The sequence below is a fragment of the Mastigoproctus giganteus genome, chromosome 7 (genome assembly GCF_048544385.1).
Source record: "Mastigoproctus giganteus isolate SK-2022 chromosome 7, ASM4854438v1, whole genome shotgun sequence".
Lineage (NCBI taxonomy): Eukaryota > Metazoa > Arthropoda > Arachnida > Uropygi > Thelyphonidae > Mastigoproctus > Mastigoproctus giganteus.
The window spans coordinates 222,584,336-222,606,711 of NC_143581.1; the positions used below are offsets into that span (position 1 = coordinate 222,584,336).

General features: G+C 39.2%; 1 protein-coding gene across 1 annotated transcript in view; it reads left to right on the forward strand.

Annotated features, from left to right (window-relative positions):
- The window catches only part of LOC150083718 (AP-1 complex-associated regulatory protein-like), a 149,489-nt gene that overhangs the window by 16,679 nt on the left and 110,434 nt on the right, over positions 1-22,376 (forward strand). The window contains exons 2-3 of the mRNA XM_090378582.1: positions 14,199-14,253; positions 18,766-18,786. Coding sequence (XP_090234708.1) covers positions 14,199-14,253; positions 18,766-18,786 — 76 coding nt within the window. The remainder of the gene's footprint in view (positions 1-14,198; positions 14,254-18,765; positions 18,787-22,376) is intronic.

Here is a 22,376-nt window from a genome sequence, read left to right on the forward strand (position 1 = left end):
CTCATCACATTAGTTCACAAAGAGCAGGGGCCATTTATATCCACACTGTTTCTACCACTTACTAGTCCATTTATTCATAGTAGCAACTTTCCCCTCAACAATGAACGATTCAACAATGAAAGATTTCAACAATCTTTCATTGTTGAACTGTATTAACAGAGTTGTTCTTGTTGTGTTCAGTTTCTGGTATATCAATCCTGCCTGACTATTCTGATTGGCTACTGTGATAACCTCATTGTACTAATTAGATTATTGGTCAGGCACAATTTCCCTTTAACAGATCCATGCTGTGATTACCTTATGGCTACAATATGATGTGGAGTGCAATACAGTGGTTTACAGTATAACAAAGCAATCCATTAAAAAAACTTTCACTAAATTTAGACACTTTTTTTTTTTTTTGTGCTTAGCAAATTTACACTTCGGTATTTTAACACCAGAAAAATTTCATTCAACTATGATTATGGCAATTCTTTTGTTGTAATTGTGGCTAAAGTGTATTTAGATTTAGGGTCTCATGGCACCAGGGGTTCCACCCCCCACTCAGTGTTGTTTTGATTGTGAATGTAAGACAGTACAGTACAGTCTGTTAAGGCCAGAGGTTTAAAAGTGTGTGGGCAATGTATATGTGTAGTGTTGTGTACTGTTGTTCATCTGACCTTTTAGCTGTTGGGACCCATCGTTACCACACTTTGCTGCGAGGAGGCAGGTCAAGTACCCAGTAGATTTTATACATACTCTGGCAGGCCCTGCCACCTAGTTTCCTGAGATTTCAGTGACTAGGGCCTATAAAAAAAAAAAAAAAAAAATCTGTAGGGGTGAATACTGAAATTAGAAAAGCCAAATGAGGTTTATGTGGTTTAATTTTGACGAAATTAAGTTTTTGTGGTTTGTGTGGGGTGTTTGTTGTTATTTGGTTTTTAGGAGCATTAACAACTAAGGCCATATTGCTCCGGGATATGCGGTGGTCATTCCCTGACGTTTCCGCATCCTCCGTATTTGGTGGTGACGGACTTGAACCCCGGTCTAATCAAGAAGCATGTGTTATGCACTGCTGCTCCTTCCCACCTGGCTACCGAGGTGCCTGCGTGGGGTGTATGCTGGTGTTTTTTTTTTGGGGGGGGGAGACAGAAGTATTGGGGATGATAGAAAAGGTGACCCCAGGTTGTTCACTGGGGGGGCAGGCCTGTGCCCCACCAGCAGAACAGTTGGCAGGGGAGTAGAGGAGATTGGGCTGTCTCCCCCCTCCCACCACCACCACCACCAGGGGAGGAGTAAAGGTACCAGGAAAAGAAGCCTGGTATAGATCACCATCAGCCATAGGCAGTAAAGAGCACATTGTCACTGTTGGTGAGGAGTCCAAGTTGAGGATCATGTCTGGTTTGACATCATTTGTGGGACAGAGGTCCCATCCGAGATAAGTTGGTGATCCGAGCAGTCTTCAAGTGGGTAGTTGGGTCCCAGTCACCAGTAGATTTCGATTACAGGATACATTCCTATTCCCAGCTCTCTTATGTTCTGGGTAGGGTTTTTTGCCTCTGAAAAAGGTCCTTTGCAAAGGTGGTGAAAGCTGTGTATTCTTCAGTGGAGTCAAGCAGGTGATGCTTCATGTTCATGGGGAGGTAGTGAATTCTCGTCATGAGAGAGTGCCTAAGGTCCTCATAAATGTCACAGTGATAGAGCAGATGCTCACAGGTCTCTGACGAGCTACAGTGGCAGCTTGGATCTTCTACAGTCATAAACTCGGTCAGTTTTCTTTGAATGCCCATGAAATGGAAGGTAGCATGGAGTCCTGGTGAGAACCATGTTGGTAATTTGGGGCAGATTCTTGAGATTTTGGGGATGAATTTCTTAGTGATGGATCCCTTTATGGTTTGGTCCCATCTCAGTTGCCATGCCCTTTGAAGGTGAGTCTTGCTTTTTCCACTCTGACTTTTATTTGCAGGGTTGATGGTGAAATCAATGCAGGTAAAGGATCTGCAGGTAAAATCTCTGCCCCTTGGAGAGATTATATGGTAATCTGCACTTTACTACCTCTAGGTCCAGAAGTAGTGCACCGGCCAGCACCTGCAGGACATGCGTGATGACTGTCAACAGACTCTGGTGATGGAAAGTAGGATGATGTGCTGGATTGCTTCTAATTTTCTTGTATTTACAGTGGTATTTCTTGTATTTACATTAGATATTATGTAATACCAACACCTGCCTAGATTTCTTATATAATATGCACTCAAGTTTTATTTTTAGCCAATGTCAGACAGCTGTATGATAGCCCACTAAACCTATAAGGTAATAATTACATTACAATTAGCATATATTACTATTCAGATAATTATTGTATAATTAAATTCATAAATTACATTTGCATCTATAAGCTAAATATTGTATAGTTTGATCAATTGTGCACATAAAAATTTTCAGAGCAGTTCTCTAAGTGCGGTATATCCTAAAATTATTTTAAAATGCTATTAGATTATTAAAATATGCCATGACATTAGAAAAAAGCTAAAAAATACAAAATAAAAATATAAATGAAACTAGGAAAAAACATTTATCAGTGGGGATCGCACAGAAAGTTGGTCTTTCTGACATCATCATTCACATCCAATGGTCCTTGAGGTTGTCACAGACATTCTCTCAGATATGCCAGACTTGCTACCTGGGAGTCTAAAACGCTGATGGAACTGATATTCGGGTGACACTCAAGTCAAGTGGACCCAATTTCGGCGAAGTCCGGACGGTCTGTGACAGCCAAATCCTCTGCTTGCACCTTCACGATGGTGGGACTGTTAGTAATCCTGTGTATAACCTCCATGTACAAGTACATGGTGGGTGACTACCCAGGTGTGAACCAACATAAGCAGGGGTCGAGGTGTGGCACCCACACCACATGGAGCAACGCCGCCCCTCTATGTTACCAGGCAGTACTAGGTGGTAATGACTCTCATCAACCGGTGAAATACTACCACTTTGCTTATTGGAGGCTTGAAGTGGTGGAACCCATGTTTAGTCTCTAGAGCTAAGTTCCGGTCAACCCTTCCCTATCTCTTCCATCATGCAGTATGATTGATGACTTTTGAGGTTATGATGAATGATGTGGCGAGATCCAATATGCCTTACATTTTGAGGGTACAGCTCTAAAACGGTGTTTGCAGGCCGGCCGCAATTTAGAACACTGGACCGAACCTATTGGTAACTCTCTAGGAGGCTTCCGGATCAGCTAGTGTATGATCTTGCTACCTCTACCCTGCTAGATAGTGACTGGAGGGAGTCCGAGTAGTGTGTATGCGGAGAGCATTGTCGAGGCCACGTTATTTCAAGGATCTGGGTATATCCTTACCATGTGTACACCATATCCAAAAATTTCATTACGTCATACAGCATGTCCCACCCACTTTTCCTTACTATTGAATACACCATGAATTGTCAAACTAATAGAGCAAGCTTATCTGCGAAAAGACCTAAACCTCCCAAGCACTTCCTAATTCATTTCACAAATATACATGGGCTCAATTCTAATCTCAACGATGTCCATTTCCACTTGCAGTCTGCCAAACCCCATGTACTTTTTCTGACAGAATCTCAGTTATCGGTTGATTCAACTACTGCTCATCTCAGATGCCCAAATTATTTGCTGTATGATTCCTTTCGCCTCAAAGGTGGTACTTGTGCATATGTCTGTTCTGATATTCCATGTCAGAGACTTGGCAATTTGGAATCTCCTCTCTTTGATCTTCTCTGGCTTAAAATCTCTCTACCTCATTGTGTCAAATTCATCTGTTGTCTCTACCGTTTTTCCAACTCAACTAATCACTTGGAGCTCTTTGACTTCCTTTCTTTGCAACTTGACTTTCTCCAGTCCAACTTTCCTAACTGTGAGGTAATTTTCCTTGTTGATTTTAATGTTCACAACTCTAGCTGGCTTCCATTTTCTAGTCACACCGACCCAGCAGGTCGAGATGCTGAGGCTTTTGCAGTTACTAATGACCTAGCACAGATTGTTCATTTACCTACAAGAATACCGATAATCCTAATCATACAGCCAATACGCTTGATCTTTTTCTCACAAACAACCCTTCTAAGTACACGGTCGAAGTGAGAGGTCCTTTAGGTACTTCAGATCACAACATAGTGATTGTCTCTTCTCCAATGGAACCTTTATCTCATGGCTATTCCCAACCTCGTGTTGTTTGGCATTAGAAGAATGCAAAATGGGATGACCTGCGAGACTTCTTTTCCTTGGTCGGATTACTGTTTCAAAACTTCTGATGTCAACGTTTGCTCAGATCATGTCAGTGAAATTATTCTTGCAGGAATGGAATCCTTTATCCCACACTCCACTTTAAAATCTTGTCCTTTATTTAAACCTTGGTTTTCCAATAAATGTGCTAAGGCTGTTCAAGAGAAGAATGTTGCATATCATAATTGGCTTGTTTCTAATTCTTCAGTTTCATTTTCTGCCTACACCAAAGCTCGCAAAAATTGTAAAGCAGTTATTAATCAGTCCAAGCTAGAGTTTGAACAGGCTAAGAGTAGAGAAACTTGCTTCTTGCCCTAATGGTAGGCCCCGAGTGCCAAGCGATAGTTCCCAAGCGATCTTTCTAGTGCGTTTTCTAGCGTTTTTCCTAGAGTGAGTACTAGTGCTTTCATAAACCCTCCACCGCTCGCAACGTCACTGCTGACCGCTCGCAACGTCACTGCTTCCCTCGCTGAGCAACGTCACTGCTTCAACGCTAGCAACGTTACTGCTAACCCCGCTTGCAACGTTACTGCCATCGCTAGCAACGTACTGCTCTCTTCTTCTGCTGATCGCTTGGTCACTGGTTGGCACTGCTCCTGCCTCCACGTGGCGGGGTCGGTAACCTGGGAGAAGGAATTCCCTCTTCCAGGGCTGAAAGGAGCAACGATGGATTGTGATGCATATCCACCGCTAGAGCCCACGAGCTCCATAGCTGTCAACTCTGATCCAGAGCGTGACTTGAATCGTCCGAAGAGACAGCGGACTGAAAAACAGAGTGCAGATATGCCAGCATTTCTAATAATGCACTCATTATCCACACAACCTGTAGGCAAGTTATCGCCATTTCTAATACAGAAATGTTTAGAATCGGTTGTTGGATCTCCTAAAATGGTGAAGCGTCTTCAATCTGGAGACCTAATTGAAGCTTCCAAGCCAAGCCATTCAGAAAAATTGTTAAAATTGACAACTTTTAACAGCATTCCAGTGTCAGTTACGCCACATAACACCCTGAACACCTCTAAAGGCGTCATCAGCGAATGGGACTTACTAAATGTCTCTGAACAAGAAATAATACAAGAGCTTAGTGATCAAAAAGTGACTCATGCACGGAGAATCATGACTAAAAAAGATGGCAACCTACTACCAACCAGGTCCATCATTTTAACTTTCAGTACTCCGACTCTTCCATCTTCTGTTAAAGCAGGTTACCTAAATTGTAAGATTCGTCCTTACATCCCAAACCCCATTCGCTGCTTTAAATGTCAGAAGTACGGTCATTCTCAAACAGCATGCCGAGGCGATGCTGTGTGTCCTCTTTGTGGTTCCAAGGAGCATTCTCAAGAAGACTGTACAGCTTCCACTCCTGTTTGCCCAAACTGTAAAGGAAGCCATCCTGCATTTTCTAAAGCGTGTGACCTTTGGAAAACAGGGAAAAAAATTCAAAAGTATAAAGTGGAGCATAAAGTCACATACCCTGAAGCAAGAAAGCAAATAATGCTAACCATGCCTAGCCGATCATATGCATCGGTCACAAAAAATAGCCGCTCAGCTGCAACCCAAACAGATGTCTCCATCGAACCGAATATTTGCTTTGCCGCCTGGGCCAAAACTGCGCTAACTTATAATAAGAAAACTACAGTCAGTGAGACCAGCAACACCCCAATCAGCATCCCAACTGATGCTATCTCAACCTTGCCAGAAACAACGAAATCAGCTACTATTGAAAACCAGAAGAAATCGAAACCAAGGATTAGCAACATGGAAATGGAGGTTCAGTCAGAGGATGAAGAGACAGTACTTGAGTTACATGCGAATGATACCATGGATACAGGACGCCCAACATTTCCCAGAAATGAAAAATCGAAACTAAGCAGACAGAAACCTTCCCAGAAAAAACAGTCAGATCAATCTTCCTCCAATAAATCCAGCAAATGAATAAATTCCTTCAATGGAACTGTAGAGGATTACGCAGTAATATAGATGACTTGAATGATTTACTAATACAAACTAAAGCAATAGGTGTATGTTTACAGGAAACCTTTTTATCACCACAAGTTTCTCTGAAAATTAAAAATTATTCTATGTTTAGGCGAGACAGGGATTCTGACACTCCTGCTCGTGGTGGGGTGGCTATTCTTATTCGAACTAACATACCGTCAAGACATCTCCAACTACAAACCTCTTTAGAAGTTGTAGCGGTTCGGATAGCAATGGGAATATCGTTAACCCTTGCATCCATTTATATCCCACCGAATTATCCTTGCTCCCAGATTGAACTTGACAACCTTATCACACAATTGCCACCTCCAGTCTGTTTACTCGGCGATTTCAACGGTCACCATCCATTGTGGGGATCTCCCATCATGGATAGGAGAGGCCAATTAATAGAAATGTTCCTGGATAACCATAACCTGACTCTGTTAAATTCTGGCTCTCCAACTCATATTCAACTACCTACAGGTAGTACATCAGCCATAGACTTATCAATATGTTCAGCCTCTCTTTTTCCAAGCATGGAATGGTTAGTGTTAAATGATCCATTGCACAGTGACCATTTTCCTATCATCAGTTCAATTCAAACACAGACGGTGTCATGTCCTAAAGGCCGCACTTCTTGGAACTTTCATAAAGCAGACTGTAAAAACTATTCAACTTGTGTTCTACTTGACAAACTATATGTACAACAAAATCGTATTGATGACGTAACTGATCACATTACAAGCCACATATTATCTGCAGCAGAAATTTCCATTCCAAAATCTAACCAGTGCAAGCGGGTACACCAAAATCAGTGGTGGAATGAAGAATGCTCCAAAGCGAAACGAGAAAAAAATCATGCCTGGAACCAGTTTCGCAAATTTCCAACTACCGCCAACCTCATTATGTACAAAAAACTCAGAGCCAAAGCAAGACAAATTAGGAAGACAGCAAAACGTGACTCCTGGATTAAATTCGCCTCAGATATTAATAAAAATACTGACACTCGAGTCATTTGGAGAAAAATTCAAGCTCTGAATGGGAAATTTCTACCGCAGCAATCTCCAATAATACAATGCAATGGGCAGGACTTATCCTCTCCTACTGACATTGCAAATGCTTTAGCCGAATCTTTTTATAACATTTCTGCCTGTTCCTCTTATGCGATCTCCTTTCAACGCAGTAAAACTGATTCAGAACGTCATAAGTTTAATTTCACAACTAGACTTTCACTTCCATATAACCAGCTGTTTACTCTATCTGAACTGAGAGAATCTTTGAGCAAATCTCCGAACAGCGCAGCAGGACCAGACGGCATTCACTACAATATGCTGAAGCATCTGTGTGAAGCCGATCTTGGCACACTATTACTCTTTTATAACCGGATCTTCTCTGAAAATACGTATCCTCTGTCATGGCGTCATTCCTATATTTGTGCTATTCCAAAACCAGGCAAAGATCCTTCTCTAGTTGAGAATTACAGACCAATATCATTGACAAGCTGTCTGGGCAAAATCTTTGAAAGGATGGTACATAAGAGGCTCACCTGGATTCTAGACTCCGAAAATCTCCTTTCTGATCACCAATATGGCTTCCGTAAAAACAGGTCCACCCTAGATGTACTTGTAAAAATTGAATCAAACATTCGTAATGCCTTCGTGAGAAAACAACATCTAGTGATGGTCAACCTGGATATTCATAAAGCATTTGACACCACATGGCATCATGGTATTATTAAAGATATGCATCAGTTGGGGCTGAGAGGACATCTCCCTTTAATAATTCAGAACTTTTTAAAATTGCGTACATTTCAGGTCCGATATAAAAACATGCTGTCAACATCTCACATTCAAGAAGAGGGTGTCCCACAGGGTTCCATATTGAGTCCAACCCTATTTGCGATTAGGATCAACAATATTTTGGAAGAACTTCCAAAAATGATTGAAGTATACATGTATGCTGACGATCTCACTATATCCTGCCAATCGCAAAGCATGAATACTATCGAAAGGCAGCTACAAATTGCTTTAACGAAAATTCAATCCTGGACCTTAAGAAATGGATATAATCTCGCTGAACAGAAAACCACTACCACTCATTTCTGCAAACTTCGGTCACTTCATCCTGATCCAGAGCTAAAGATAAATAACGTGCCAATTCCTCTTGCTCACAATATCCGTTTCCTTGGTCTGATACTAGACAGGAAACTGAACTTTCAAGCACATGTGGCCTATCTTCGTACCATCTGCTTGAAGAAATTGAATATCCTTCGGTGTGTGTCATCCATGTCATGGGGTGCTGATCGTCATACTCTCATCCATCTGTATAGAGCTCTCATCAGGTCTCGCTTGGACTATGCCTCTCCAGTATATGATTCAGTGAGGAAAAGTACTTTAGAACGACTAAACACCATCCAGCACTGTGCTTTGAGAGTCGCTCTAGGCGCATTCAGAACTTCCCCGGTTCAGAGCCTGTACATCGAAGCTCATGAACCTCCCTTACATCTTCGCAGAAAATCATTACTTCTGATGTATGCTGCAAAAATCCGTAGTCTGCCCGCTCATCCCTTGTTGGAGATGTCTCTACAATACTGAATGCGAGTCATTTTATATCAGTAAACCTAATGAAAACCGACCTGCTGCACTTAGATTTAAGGAACTGGCTCAATCATGAAACATAGATATCAGCAATATATTTCAGGACAAAACACCACCAGATCCACCCTGGGAAAATATCTGTGCAATATATGATGACTACTTTCAACAGTGGGGAAAGAACACGCTGTCTCCTTCCAATATCGCACAGTTACATGCAACTTACACTCTTTCTAATTCAAACGCATGTGAAATCTATACAGATGGATCAAAAACCGGGACCCAAGTAGGTGCTGCTGCAATCTTCCCAACATTTAGCACTTCTGTCTCATTGCCAATAGAATGCAGTATCTTCACTGCTGAGCTCTATGCTATAAACTTAGCTCTGGATCACATTATTGAACAACTAATTCCGTCTGCTTTAATATTCACTGACTCACTCAGTGCTGTCTGTGCCATAAATACTAATACCAAATCCTCTCACCCTGTAGTAAAACAGATTCATTCTAAGTTACTTGCCTGTATGGAATTGAACCAAACTGTGACATTCTGCTGGATCCCAGGACATTCTGGAATATCCGGCAATGAAAGAGCAGATCATGCAGCCAAACAACCAGAAACCACTATTTCGCAGACTTTTCAAGTTCCATTTACTGATTACAAACACATTATCCGTAAAGCATGTTATAACAGCTGGTCATTAATCTGGAAAGGTTATCCAGGAAATAAACTTTACCAAATAAAACCGGAACCAAGGCTGTGGCAATCCAGCTTCAGAAAAAACAGACGAGATGAAATAATTTTAGGAAGGCTAAGGATTGGGCACACTCATCTCACTCACCTGTATCTATTAACTAATGACAGCGCTCCCCAATGTACATCATGTCAAGTACAACTGACCATTCGACATTTGTTAGTGGACTGTCCCCACTTTCAAACCATTCGTTTAGACATCTTTAAGTCAATTTCTAATAAGCAGTCATCAATAAATTTATTACAGATTCTGGGAGATGATTTTAATCAAAAAGAACTCTTTACTTTCCTAAATCGTATAGGAATATATCATAAAATATAGCTATCACAATTAAGCTGATATTCCATATTAACCATTAGAAAGACACAATATGGCCCTAGCAGCCTATGTGTCGTTAAAAACAACAACAACAACAACAGCCCTAATGGTAGCCGAGCATTCTGGTCTCTTGCCAAAGCTATTGGCCGCAACTTTTGCCAATCTCTGCTCCCACCTCTGTCCAAACCAGATGGTTCTGTTGTCACTCCAGCCAAGGATAAAGCTGACCTGTTAGCATCCCATTTTACTTCCAGCTCATGTATTAACGATCTTGGTAAAACACCTCCCACCATTCCCAACATGCTCCATTCAATGCCTCCTGTGGTCTTCCGTCAAAAAGATATCAGGATTTTGATGAATCTTGATGCTAAGAAAGCTCCAGGTCCTGATGGTATTTCTCCACTTGTTCTCAAAACCTGTGCTCCTGAACTTACTTCTGTTCTTTGCCACCTTTTTTCACTTTCTTATTCCAAACGTGTTTTTTCTTCTGCTTGGAAATTTGCTCATATCCAGCCAGTTCCTAAAAAGGGTGACAAATCCCTCCCATTCAATTATTGTCCCATTGCAATTACTTCTACTCTTTCTACAGTAATGGAGAAATCAATTAACCGCCAACTCTTAAACTACCTAGAAACCATTCATCTGATCAACGATCGCCAGTATGGATTCCGTCAGTGTCGATCCACTGGTGATATTCTGGCTTATGTTACCCAATTGATCCTTTAATACGGGGGTCGGCACAACAGCCAGCCTGTGACGATGTTGAATCCGGCCCCCTCCGTAAATGCATAAATATAGAAAATCCATACCTGACTACACTCGCCGTAAACCGTAAATGTTTGGCTTAATTCGGTTCAGTTGGGAATCGTGGCCAGTGCAGCGTACAGCAGTAAGCAGTGTGCAGTTAACCAGGTGATTCCATGCAGCGTCAAAGAGTGTTTCCTAATTATTATTGTAGCATCGATCGAACGAAGTTCCTTTGGGTTTGACTTCTTATTGAAAAATATAATATTGGTGCAAGATATTTTATAAGTCAGTTTATGCCTTTTCTAATTATTACAATTTTTAATTTAATATAATTTATAGCCCATAAAATGAGCCAATTAAAAAAAAGAAAAATTGATGCCCAATGCCGCATTTTCAATGATAATTTCACATTCAAATATTTAATTGCAAATATATACCATAAAGCTGTTTGTTTGGTTTGTAACGAAACTATTTCCGTTTTTAAAGAATATAATCTAAAAAGGCATTTTTCAACAAAACATTTCGTAAAATATAAGCTATTTTCACCGGAACAAATGAAAATTGAAGCAGAAAATTTAAAATGTGGTTTGCGTAAGCAACAAAATACTTGGAAAATTTTGTCAAATACAGATAGAGCTCTGACAAAAGCTAGTTACATTGTTGCACATAAGGTTGCAAAACAATGTAAATCATTTTCTGGCGGGGAATTTGTGAAGGAATGTTTGATAGATACTGCTGAATTATTATGCCCTGATAAAAAAAAAACAGACGTTTGAAAAAATTTCTGTCACGAAGAACACTTGTGAGATGAATTGATAATATTTCAAGTAATTTATGTGATCAATTAAAATTAAAATTGGAAGATTGTACTTACCATGCACTGGCTTTAGACGAGTCATGTGACATTACCGATACGAGTCAACTTTTAATCTTTATTCGAGGTATAAATCATAGATTTGAAATTACGGTGGAATTACTTTCTGCATATCCTATGCCGAAAATGAAAGTAAGTATAAAGATTTTTTTATAGCTCTTCAAGAAGCTTTACAAAAACATAATATAAAGTGGCACAAAATTGTCAACATCACAACTGACGGGTGTCCTAGTTTGACAGGAAAAAACATTGGATTATTAAAAAGAATAAGCGACGAAATAAAGTGTATTCCAGGAAAAGATATAATTTTCTTACATTGTATAATTCATCAAGAAACCCTTTGCAAAAGAGTTTTAAAACTGAAGCATGTTATATCAGTTGTAACGAAAGTAGTTAATTTTATTCGTGGAAGAGCTTTAAACCACCAGCAATTCATAACACTTTTGAAAGAAATTGAATGTGATTTTACTGATATTCCTTACCATACGGACATAAGATGGCTTAGTCTTGCAAAAGTGTTAAAACGATTTCATGATTTGTTGGATGAAATTGTAAACTTCTTAAATGCTAAGGACAAGCTGAATGAATTTTGTGAATTAAAAGATGAACAATGGCTGAATAACCTTTTCTTCTCCGTTGATATGTTTTCGCATCAAAATGAATTAAATTTATTATCATAAGGGAAAGGACTATTTATTTTTGATATCTATACAAATGTCATATCGTTTACGAGAAAACTCAAGTTATTTTCTCAACAATTCCAAAATAAACAGTTAACTCACTTTCCAATCTTACAAAAAAGAGAAAAAAACTTATGTGCTGATTTTAAGAAATATGAGGCTATAATAAGTGACTTATTTAATGAATTTACAAGAAGATTTGATGATTTTCAGAAAACTTCTAAAGATCTATCTTTAGTAAGCCTACCATTTTAATGTCAATGATGCACCACCTTGTATCCAGTTTGAACTGATAAATTTACAATCAAATTTAATATTAAAGAATCAATTTGCTGAAAAAACAATAACTGACTTTTATGCCTCGTTAAATCCAAAAATGTTTTAAAATATTCTGGATAATGCACAGAAATGTTTGACATTCTTTGGATCGACATACCTATGCGAAACTACATTTTCTTTAATTAAAAATACAAAGAGCAAAATTAGATCAAGAATAACGGATGAAAATTTAGGAGCAGTTCTATGAATAGCCACTAGTGAATTGAATCCCAATTTTGATGAAATCATAAATCAGGAACATTCCAAATGTAATCCCTCACATTAAAGTTTTTTTGTTTTCTGCATTTACTTTGTTATCATAACAATAAAAATGTTTATTCCAAATTGTAGTTCTTATCTGTACCTATCTATAATCGACTTCTATTTAAATATTGTATTTACTTTTTTTTAAAATACATTAATAATTTGGTAATTCAAGTAATATAACATTTTTTAGGTTCTGATTTATTTTGTTAAATCGTTCAATCTATTCCGGCCCGCGTCATGATACGAAAATTTCATTCGGCCTGCTGACGAAAAAAGTTGCCCATCCCTGTTTTAATGTTCTTTTATACACGCACTGTTCCTTAAAATAGTATTCACTGTTGAAGCAGCAAGACCTAAATTCCCTTGCAATAATGACAAATTTTGTCTTAACAGATATTTGTCACTAAATTTTGTCTTGTTTTGTACTACTTAATTAATCTTCATTCCTAAATCAATTTTGTTTCATTTCCTGGCACTGCCAGCACTTGCACTTTCCGTTGGTCCCTTTCCCTTCATCATTGTAATGTGTAAATAGGAATGAAGAGAAGTTTCTGAAGATTTGTTTTTTACATGATTGAAGGTTTCACTGAAGGGGAACACATTTCACCATAATACCATAATGTAAAAACCCACAGAATTCCAGTTATCGGAATTATCTCAAATACAATAAGATCGAGTTTACTACTCGTTTATAATAGATTGTGCTAACAGAAATGCCCGATAAACCGGAAAGTGCAAATTGTTTTTGTTTTATGGTAGTGACCTCCAGAAATGTGTTTTAGAAAAATATCACAAATGCATTCAAAATTGATTGTTATAATGGAACATATGATAACAATGAAAGTGTAGTCCAATTTCCATTATAAGTATGACCTTTTAGAGAGATAAATAGCTTAGTAATATAGCAAAATTTTCAACTTCCAAGGACTTGGAACGAATTACAAAAAAAAAAAAAAAAAATATATATATATATACACACAGTATTACGTTATTGGGTTCACATTACGATATTTTCACAATACCTCCATTTATCCCTACAGATCAAAATACATTTTTCATATTTTTTTCAGTTTGCACAGGCCAGTAAAGACGTGCGTAAAGTCGAATTTCCGTAAGTCAGGGAGTTCCTGTATTTTAAGTGCTCTGGTAGCTATTTTGAATTTGAGTAAACAGTTAAAGGTTATTTTCTTGGAAAGCCACATTCTTTACAATACATTTTGTATATCCTTGATATTTCAAGTTCATGCCATATTTATTTACTTTGGCTTTATTGAAATTACCACTTATTGCCTTTCTATAAGTAAATGATTATTAAAAATAATTTTATAAGTAATGAGCTTTAACTAACTATTTACTTTCAGCATTAAAAATTTAATTCTGAATTTGGTGTTGTAATCATTGTGATACTGTATTAATTTTGCTTTGTTAGGAAAAGAAGAAATGGTGGTGGATCTAAATATTTTAAGGAAAGAGCTCTTGTGGAGGTGAGTTTTACCACTTTAAGATATTGTTTTTTTTTTTTTTTTAATTGAACTTTTATTTAAAGAATAGTAGCAGATCTGCAGTGGGAAATGTTCATGAAGTTCGTCTTCAAAGCTACAAATGTATGCATTCTAGTGTTGCTGTTCTATAAATGTAAAGATGCCAAAATGGGTGACAGACAAGGTTAGGAATTTACTTGAGCAAAAGAAACAAGCATGGAACAGTTACAGACAGTTGCATGATTCCAATTTGTATGAGCACTATAAGAGAATATGTAACTAAATCACTGATGGGGTAAGATCAGCAAAAGCTGAGAAAGCACTTTGCTATTATTCTCTTATGAGAAAGCATTAGCAAAGAGAACTAAAAACGGGAATAACGAATCCTGGTAAACAAATTGAAAAGAGAAGGGAGTAAATCAAATAAGTCCCTTAACTGGTTGCAGTGGAAGTCCATAGAAAGCATCAGCAGAAAGGCAGATGAGTTGAATGGATATGTATCAATGATATTTACAGTCAAAAGCAAGCGTGAATCACTGGGGTGTGTTAAGGAGCTGGATTGCTGTAAAGTAAGTGATATAATGATCTCACAGTAGCATTTGTTAGAAAAGCTACTGAGGGTAAAGAGGGCAAGGCTCCAGGGGAGTATGGTATATATTCAGTTATTAGACTATGTATATAAAGTGCTTAGCATCATAATACACAGCCATTTCTGAATAAACAGAAAATTTTTAAGGTGGCATCGTTTTAGGTTATATCTCATATTGTGAATACCTTCACAACGAGTTGCCATGATATTGCACTACTTCGAATAAGTAACGCTTCACCTAAGGAGAAGACTAGTGTTACTTATTCTCAGATAGGTACCACCACCCAGACAGCACTGTTTCAGGGCTATTTGGCCCTTCGTCAGTGAGTGGGTAGGTACCCAAGTGATGCAATGATGGCAAAAACAGTTATGAAGTATAACTCCACAATATGAGAGATGCCTGATGGTGTATGATGTATTTAGTAAAATACATCATATGAGTGGGTAGGTACCCAAGTGATGCAATGATGGCAAAAACAGTTATGAAGTATAACTCCACAATATGAGAGATGCCTGATGGTGTATGATGTAAAATAACACTAGTCTTCTCCTTAGGTGAAGCGTTACTTATTCGAAGTAGTGCAATATCATGGCAACTCGTTGTGAAGGTATTCACAATATGAGATATAACCTAAAACGATGCCACCTTAAAAATTTTCTGTTTATTCAGAAATGGCTGTGTATTATGATGCTAAGCACTTTATATACATAGTCTAAATTTGTTCGCAGCTTGAGGCTCTAGCCCTAAATGCGCCTTAGTCTAAATATTCAGTTATTATATTAAAAAGGCTGCATATTAATGTTTCAAACTGTTGAGAATGTTAATGACAGCATCATTAGACTCCATGAACCTTCTCTTGGACTGAAAAAGTGCTAGTGTTTCCCTAAAATAGTAGGGATATATCTAGTCTTCATATCTAGTCTACAAAAATGTTAAAGAGGAGTTGGTAGCTATAGACTAACATGTTTGACTCCTGTGGTAGGAAAGATCATAGATTTATGGTTAAGGATGTGATTCAGGACCATTTCAACAAGAGTGTTATCAACAGATCCAAGCATGGATTTTGTTAAGGGAACACATGCCTGATTGGCCTGGTAAATTACTATGATGAAGTCAAAATATGACATTGTTTAACAGAAAATGCATTGTTACTACATAGTTGAATTTTAAGACAAACCAAAGTTTATACATTTAAGCATCATTATAACATCTCATATTGTGAAATCCTTTATACTGAGTTGTCTTCCTCTTATACTTCAAATATGTAACACTTTCCCACCTAGAAGTCTGCAGTTACTTATTCTCAGTTGAGTATCACCATCCAGATGGCTCCATTTCAGAGCTATTATTATACACCAATGAGCCAAAACATTGACCAGTGAGTCATTATGCAAATTGAAGCAATTGCAGGTGAACTATGGCATGCACAGGTGTTGGGACACTATATAAAAAACGCCTGATACTGAGCTCCGTTAATGTGTAACTCTTTTTCTTCAGATGGAAAAGACGGTGGACTTAAGCGAGTTTGACAAAGGCCAAATTGTAATGGCCAGACGACTGGGTAAGAACATATCCAAAACAGCACGACTGGTGGTGTGCTTACGGTCAGCCCTGGTTAGTACCTACTGAAAGTGGTCCGAGGAGGGGAAATCCCATGTACTGCTGGCGAGGTGTTGGACGACCACGGCTCATCAATGCTCGAGGTGGACGAAGGCTCTCCCGGATGGTATGTGGCAACAGAAGGGTGACTGTGGCGCAACTCGCCAGTAATTGGAATGCTGGTGACAGGAGCAATGTGTCACAACACACAGTACATCAAACCCTGCTGAAAATGAGGCTGCGTAGCCTCAGGCTGCTCCGAGTGCCCATGCTAACCACGGTTCACCGGCAACAGTGCCTACAATGGGCATGCGAGCATCGAAACTGGACCTTGAGTGATTGGAGGAAAGTCGTCTAGTCCGATGAATCACGTTTCGTGTTGCATCATGTGGACGGCCGGGTACGTGTGCATCGTTTTCCTGGGGAAGTGATGGTGCCTGGATGCACTGTGGGATGAAAAGAAGACGGTGGTGGCAGTGTCATGCTTTGGGCGAGGTTCTGCTGGGATACCGTGGGTCCAGTCATCCATATGCCAGGCACTCTGACATCTACCACATATCTAAACATCATTGCTGACCAGGTACACCCTTTCATGGCAATGGTCTCCCCCTCTGGCAGTGCCATCTTTCAGCAGGATAATGCATCATGCCACACCACCTGGATTGTTCGAGACTGGTTTGCGGAACATGAGGAAGTCTTCCAGGTATTGCCCTGGCTTCCAAATTCCCCAGACATCAATCCCATGGAGCATCTGTGGTTTGTGTTGGAACAGCAACTCTGATCCGCAGCGTCTCAACCCCGGACCTTACAGGAGTTAAAGGATCTGCTGGTTATGTTTTGGTATCAGATACCATAAGACGCATTTAGAAATCTTGTAGCATCCATGCCTCGCCAGGTACAAGCCGTTTTGGCTGCATGTGGAGGACCAACATCATATTAGGTATGTGGTCATAATGTTTTGGCTCATTGGTGTAAGTGGCTGGGAAGGTACCCAAGGTATAAGAGCTGACAACGTACTTATCACTTATTTATAAGTAGTCATATTGCTGCACTATGAGAGATGCCAGAAGATGTGCTTCTTAGACTAATAAAATTTTAGGGTAGTAGTAGTAGTGGCATGTGATGCAAGAAAGCAAGTGTACGAGCTTATGCAGCATCAGCCAAAAAAAAAAAAAAAAAATCACACCATTCCCTCCAAATGCCTGTCCAGTTCCTCCTTAAATTTATTCAACCTATCAAGTTCCACAACGACAGATGGAAGTTTGTTCCAGCAATTAACCACCCGCTGGCTAAAGGCAAATTTCCGCACATCTATTCTATATCTGTCCTTTCTTAATTTGAATTTATGCCCCCTTAGGTTCATAAACTGAACAAGTGGAAGGATCCCATCAGAATTCAGCGTGCTCAACCCATTCAAGGCCTTATACACCTCAATCAGATCACCGCGAAGGTGCCTAGTCTCCAGCCACTGCAATTTGCAGAACTTAAGCCTCTCTTGGTAAGAGGATCCCTTCATTCCCCTCACCAATCTTGTTGCCCTTCTCTGTACACGCTGAAGTAAATCTACATCCTTCCTAAAATGAGGCCTCCAGACCTGCACGCAGTACTCAAGGCGTGGCTTGACCATTGCCTTATACAGAGTGATAATCACCTCCTTTTCCCTGCTAGCAAAATTCCTATATATCATTGACAAAACCCCATGACCTGCCCTGGCAGCCTGTCTGCATTGCTCAGAAAACTTCATATCTGCCTGCACAATTACTCCCAGGTCTTTTTCATTTTCTACCACCTTAAGTGTAGTACCACACAGTTGGTATGTTTCTCTGGGGTTACTTCTACCCATATGCAGTACTTTGCATTTGTCAAGGTTAAACTTCAGTTGCCACTTCTTAGCCCGTCTGCTCAAATTATCTAGATCCTGTTGCAGTAGCACACTGCCATTACTGTCATTAACAACCCTGCCAACCTTTGTATCATCTGCAAATTTCGACTTTAAGCCTGATATACCTTCAACAACAGTGGACCCAACACCGAACCCTGTAGGACTCCACTAATAACATTAGTCCACGAAGAGCAGCACCCATTAGCTGTCTCAGTATTAAATGTTACGCAACCAGGCCAATTGAACAAGCGGTTTATTATATTCTGAACTAGCTCTTACAACTTCCCTTTCTGGTTGCCCATATACTTTTTAGATTTTGCATTGCTAATAATTATATTTTATTAAATGTTTAATTATAGTATAGCATGTTTTTGTAGCATTTTGTAAAAGGAATTTATAATTAAAGTATGATTTATTGTTTTTCCCTTTCTACAAATGATCCAGTTTGAAAATCTCATTGAGGAGGTAAGTAAATCAATGTTTATTTTTTCTCTCTATTTATTATACAGTTGAAGAAAAATTAAAGATTATTGAAAGAGTTAAGAGTGGTGAAACAAAATCCAGTATATGTTGTGGGTGTGGAATTCCAGAAGGAAAGATCTGTGGTTGGATGAAAGAGGAAGAAAAATTACATTCATTTATAGACTCTGTAGAAGATGAAGTAGGCTTCCAAAGAAAGAAAACTAGACTTTGTGAAAACAGTGATATGGACCATGCTTATATGGACTAGGTTATGGAAAAAAAATAAAAATAATAATTATAAAAAAATAATAATAATAATAAATAAATAATAATAATAAAAAATAATAATAATTTAGTAAAAAAATTAAATAAATAAAAATAAGTCTGGAGTGGCTGACTCCAAATAGAATGCAAGGGGGAAAAATCAAATAAAATTAAAAAAAATTTAAATAATAAAATAAAATAAAAAATTTACCCGAGAGGGGGAAAGAGAATATTGGCACAGGTACTAGAGAGAGAGAGAGGGGGGGGGGGATTAAAAAAAAAAAAAAATATATATATATATATATATATGTAATAAAATAACATTGCTACACTTGAGGGAAAAAATAAAAATAATAAAAAATAAAGGAAGAAGCAAAGGAAAAAAAAAACCCTTTATCTAATCCACTTCAGGCCCAATGTCAGGGGTATTGACCACTCTGTATGATCTCCTCCTTCAAGCAAAGACTTCTTTAGCAAAGTTGTGAAGAGCAGATAAACGTTCAGGGGTTAGGAGTAACTAGTCTAATTGATTTTCAGATATTGGGATGGTGTTCACTAAACCTTGCCTCAAATCTTTGTACAGAATACAGTCAAAAAGGAGGTACCTTCAGTTTTCCTTGGCTCCACAGTAGCACAGGTCAATCATGCAGAGGCCTAGTTGGTGCAGTTTTTCATTAAGAGAACCATGTCCTGTAACCAGGAAGGAAGTCTCCATGGTGAGGGAAAGCCAGGATTGGACAGAATTAGAGGATGTAAAGGTGATATCAGGAAGGAATCTTCTAGTAACCACCCCAACCTGGGATGTATCCCAGCGGGTCTGCCAGATGTTCACTAACTCATTGTAGCATCTGGCTTTCTCAGCTTTTGGGTTGGTGTCAAGACCAAGCTCAATGTCAAGGAACTTAGTGGGGATGTTGTTTTTAATTCTAAATACTAGTCCTCTGTAGGCAGCATACAGATCTAGAGGAAGAGTTCCAGCTGTGACCTGGATGGCTACTGTAGATACTGTTCTACAAACTCTAAGGGTAGCCAGTAGCATTGTACGTTGGATGGAACTCAATCTGTCTCTCATCTTGACCAGGCCAACTTGGTGAAACCAGGCACCGACTGCATATGTGACGATCGGCAGGAAGACTGCTTTATAGTAGAGATGAAGCATCCTCTTGGAAAGGCCCCAGTCGTTCCTGGAGATACGAATAATGGGCCAGAGAGCTTCCTTCTTGTGGCAGGAAGCTCAGTTTGTGGTCAATTACCACTCCGAGATTGGTAGCTTCAGTAACTATGGTTAGCCGGATTCCAGAGATTTTAATCTGTGATGGATGCCTGAGGTCTAGCTTGTGCTTAAAGAGCATCATTTTGGTTTTACTTGGGTTAAGTGGTTTGTTCAATGCTGCCCAGGAGGAGAGTTCAGACAGGGCCAGATTGGTGTTATGTTCAATAGCACTCATAAGTTTTCCAGACATAACGATTGTAAGGTCATCGGCAAAGGTTACAACTTTGGTGTTCCCCTGGGGGGCATCCCCAAGAGACAGGCCTGAAGACATGTTAATACTTGGATTTTAAGATAAGTTCTTTATGGAAGTAGCTAAGGAAAAGTTTATATAGTTTATGGGAATAGGAGGCAGACCGGAGGTGCTCCAAAGTGCTGTCCCACCAGACAGTGTTAAATGCTCCCTCAAAATGGAGAAAGATTGTCAATTCAAACTCTGCCTCGGAGTTTTCTATATATAACACCAGGTCAAAAAGGGCCTCTTCACAGGATTGTCCTGGAGTGAAGCCATATTGATGTAGAGAGATTAGATTTTTTGCCTGGAAAAGTGCTGAGGCTCTTAGGACCATAAGATGCTCGAATTTTCCCAAGATTTTCCAAGAATGCAGTGGGGTGGAAGGGGCGAGGATCTGAAGGTGGCTTATGTGGTTTCTTTATCAGGTGCAGAAGGGCAGTTTTCCAGACCCAGACCTTGGGAAAGAAACCTCTCTGGAGACATTTATTGTACAACAGGAGGAGGTATAGCAGCCTTAGTTTAAACAGATGAAAGATGAAGGTTGGGATTTATTTTCTGTAATACCGTGGTCAGCTCTTCCAGGGTGAAAAGATCCATTGTGCTTTCCATGGTGTAGCTTTGATTTGCTCTTCTGATTGCTGTATGCTCTGGGAGATCCTCAGCAACATCGTCTGAAGGAAACAACCTGTCAAGGATTAGGTTGGCTGAATCATACCAGTTGAAAGTTTCCTGGGAATTAGCCTGTACAGCGTTGAAAATTTCAGGGGTGAAGATTTTATCTCTCATGATTTTTTATACTAAACCCCAGGGGTTGAAGTTCTCAGTTTCCTTAACAAAGCTAATCCAGGTTGCTTTCTTCCTGGCTGCTGTGGCTTTAGTATAGTTGTTTTTCTTTTGGATGTAGTCACTCAACTTCTGGGGTGGCCAGTCCTGGTGCTGCTGGTAGTAGCGACACGCCCGCAGTGCCAATCTCTGAAGTCTAGTGAGATCATTGGTCCACCAAATGGAGACAACAGGTTGGAATATTTTCTTTTTGGCAGATTTATAGGATGCTTTGAGGATTGCTTGCTGGAGAGCAGTTACCAGTTCATTGGCTTGCTTGGATTCATATAGATTTGGCTCACTTTCAGGGAAGTCTCTAATAGAATATTCAAAGAATTGCCAGTCAATTTCTGGTGGAGAACCTCATAAGTGCAGGCAGTCTTATCTGGTTGTCTTTTTTTCAGTGGGGTTAAGTTTATGAGGAAAAGTATGACTCTGTGGTCGCTGAAGATCCAGTCTGGGATAACCTTCCTGTCTGAGACCAGGGAGCCAAGGTCCCTAGTGGAGATGGTGACATCGATGTTCGATTCACCCAAACAGTGGGAAGACGATTGACAAAGAGAAGGCAAGTGACATAGGGAGTGACTCCGAAGATAACATGAATGGATTGTCTTAGGAAAAGCACCAGAAATTAACAAAGCATTAATGGGGTTATGGTGAGGTTAGAATGTCAGAGTGATGGTGAATATCTTCATTTATTGCATCTGATCATTATTAAGAATTATGTACTTAATAAATGCTGTCGTCAGTTCCAGCAAACTAAATTACATGATTATTTCAAAATGGGTGTGTAAAATGTAAATCCATAACAGCATTGCATATTAGTAGAATATAAAGGGAATGATATAACCTTTAATATTTTGTCTTCTAACCTGTATATTCATAAAACTTTTGTAAATAAAGTATTTATTTACTAAGTAAAGTGTATTTATGTTAAAAAAAATGGGAAAGAAGCGGTAAAATTTTTTTTAAGCTATAATGCACTTCACTTATAACACAGGT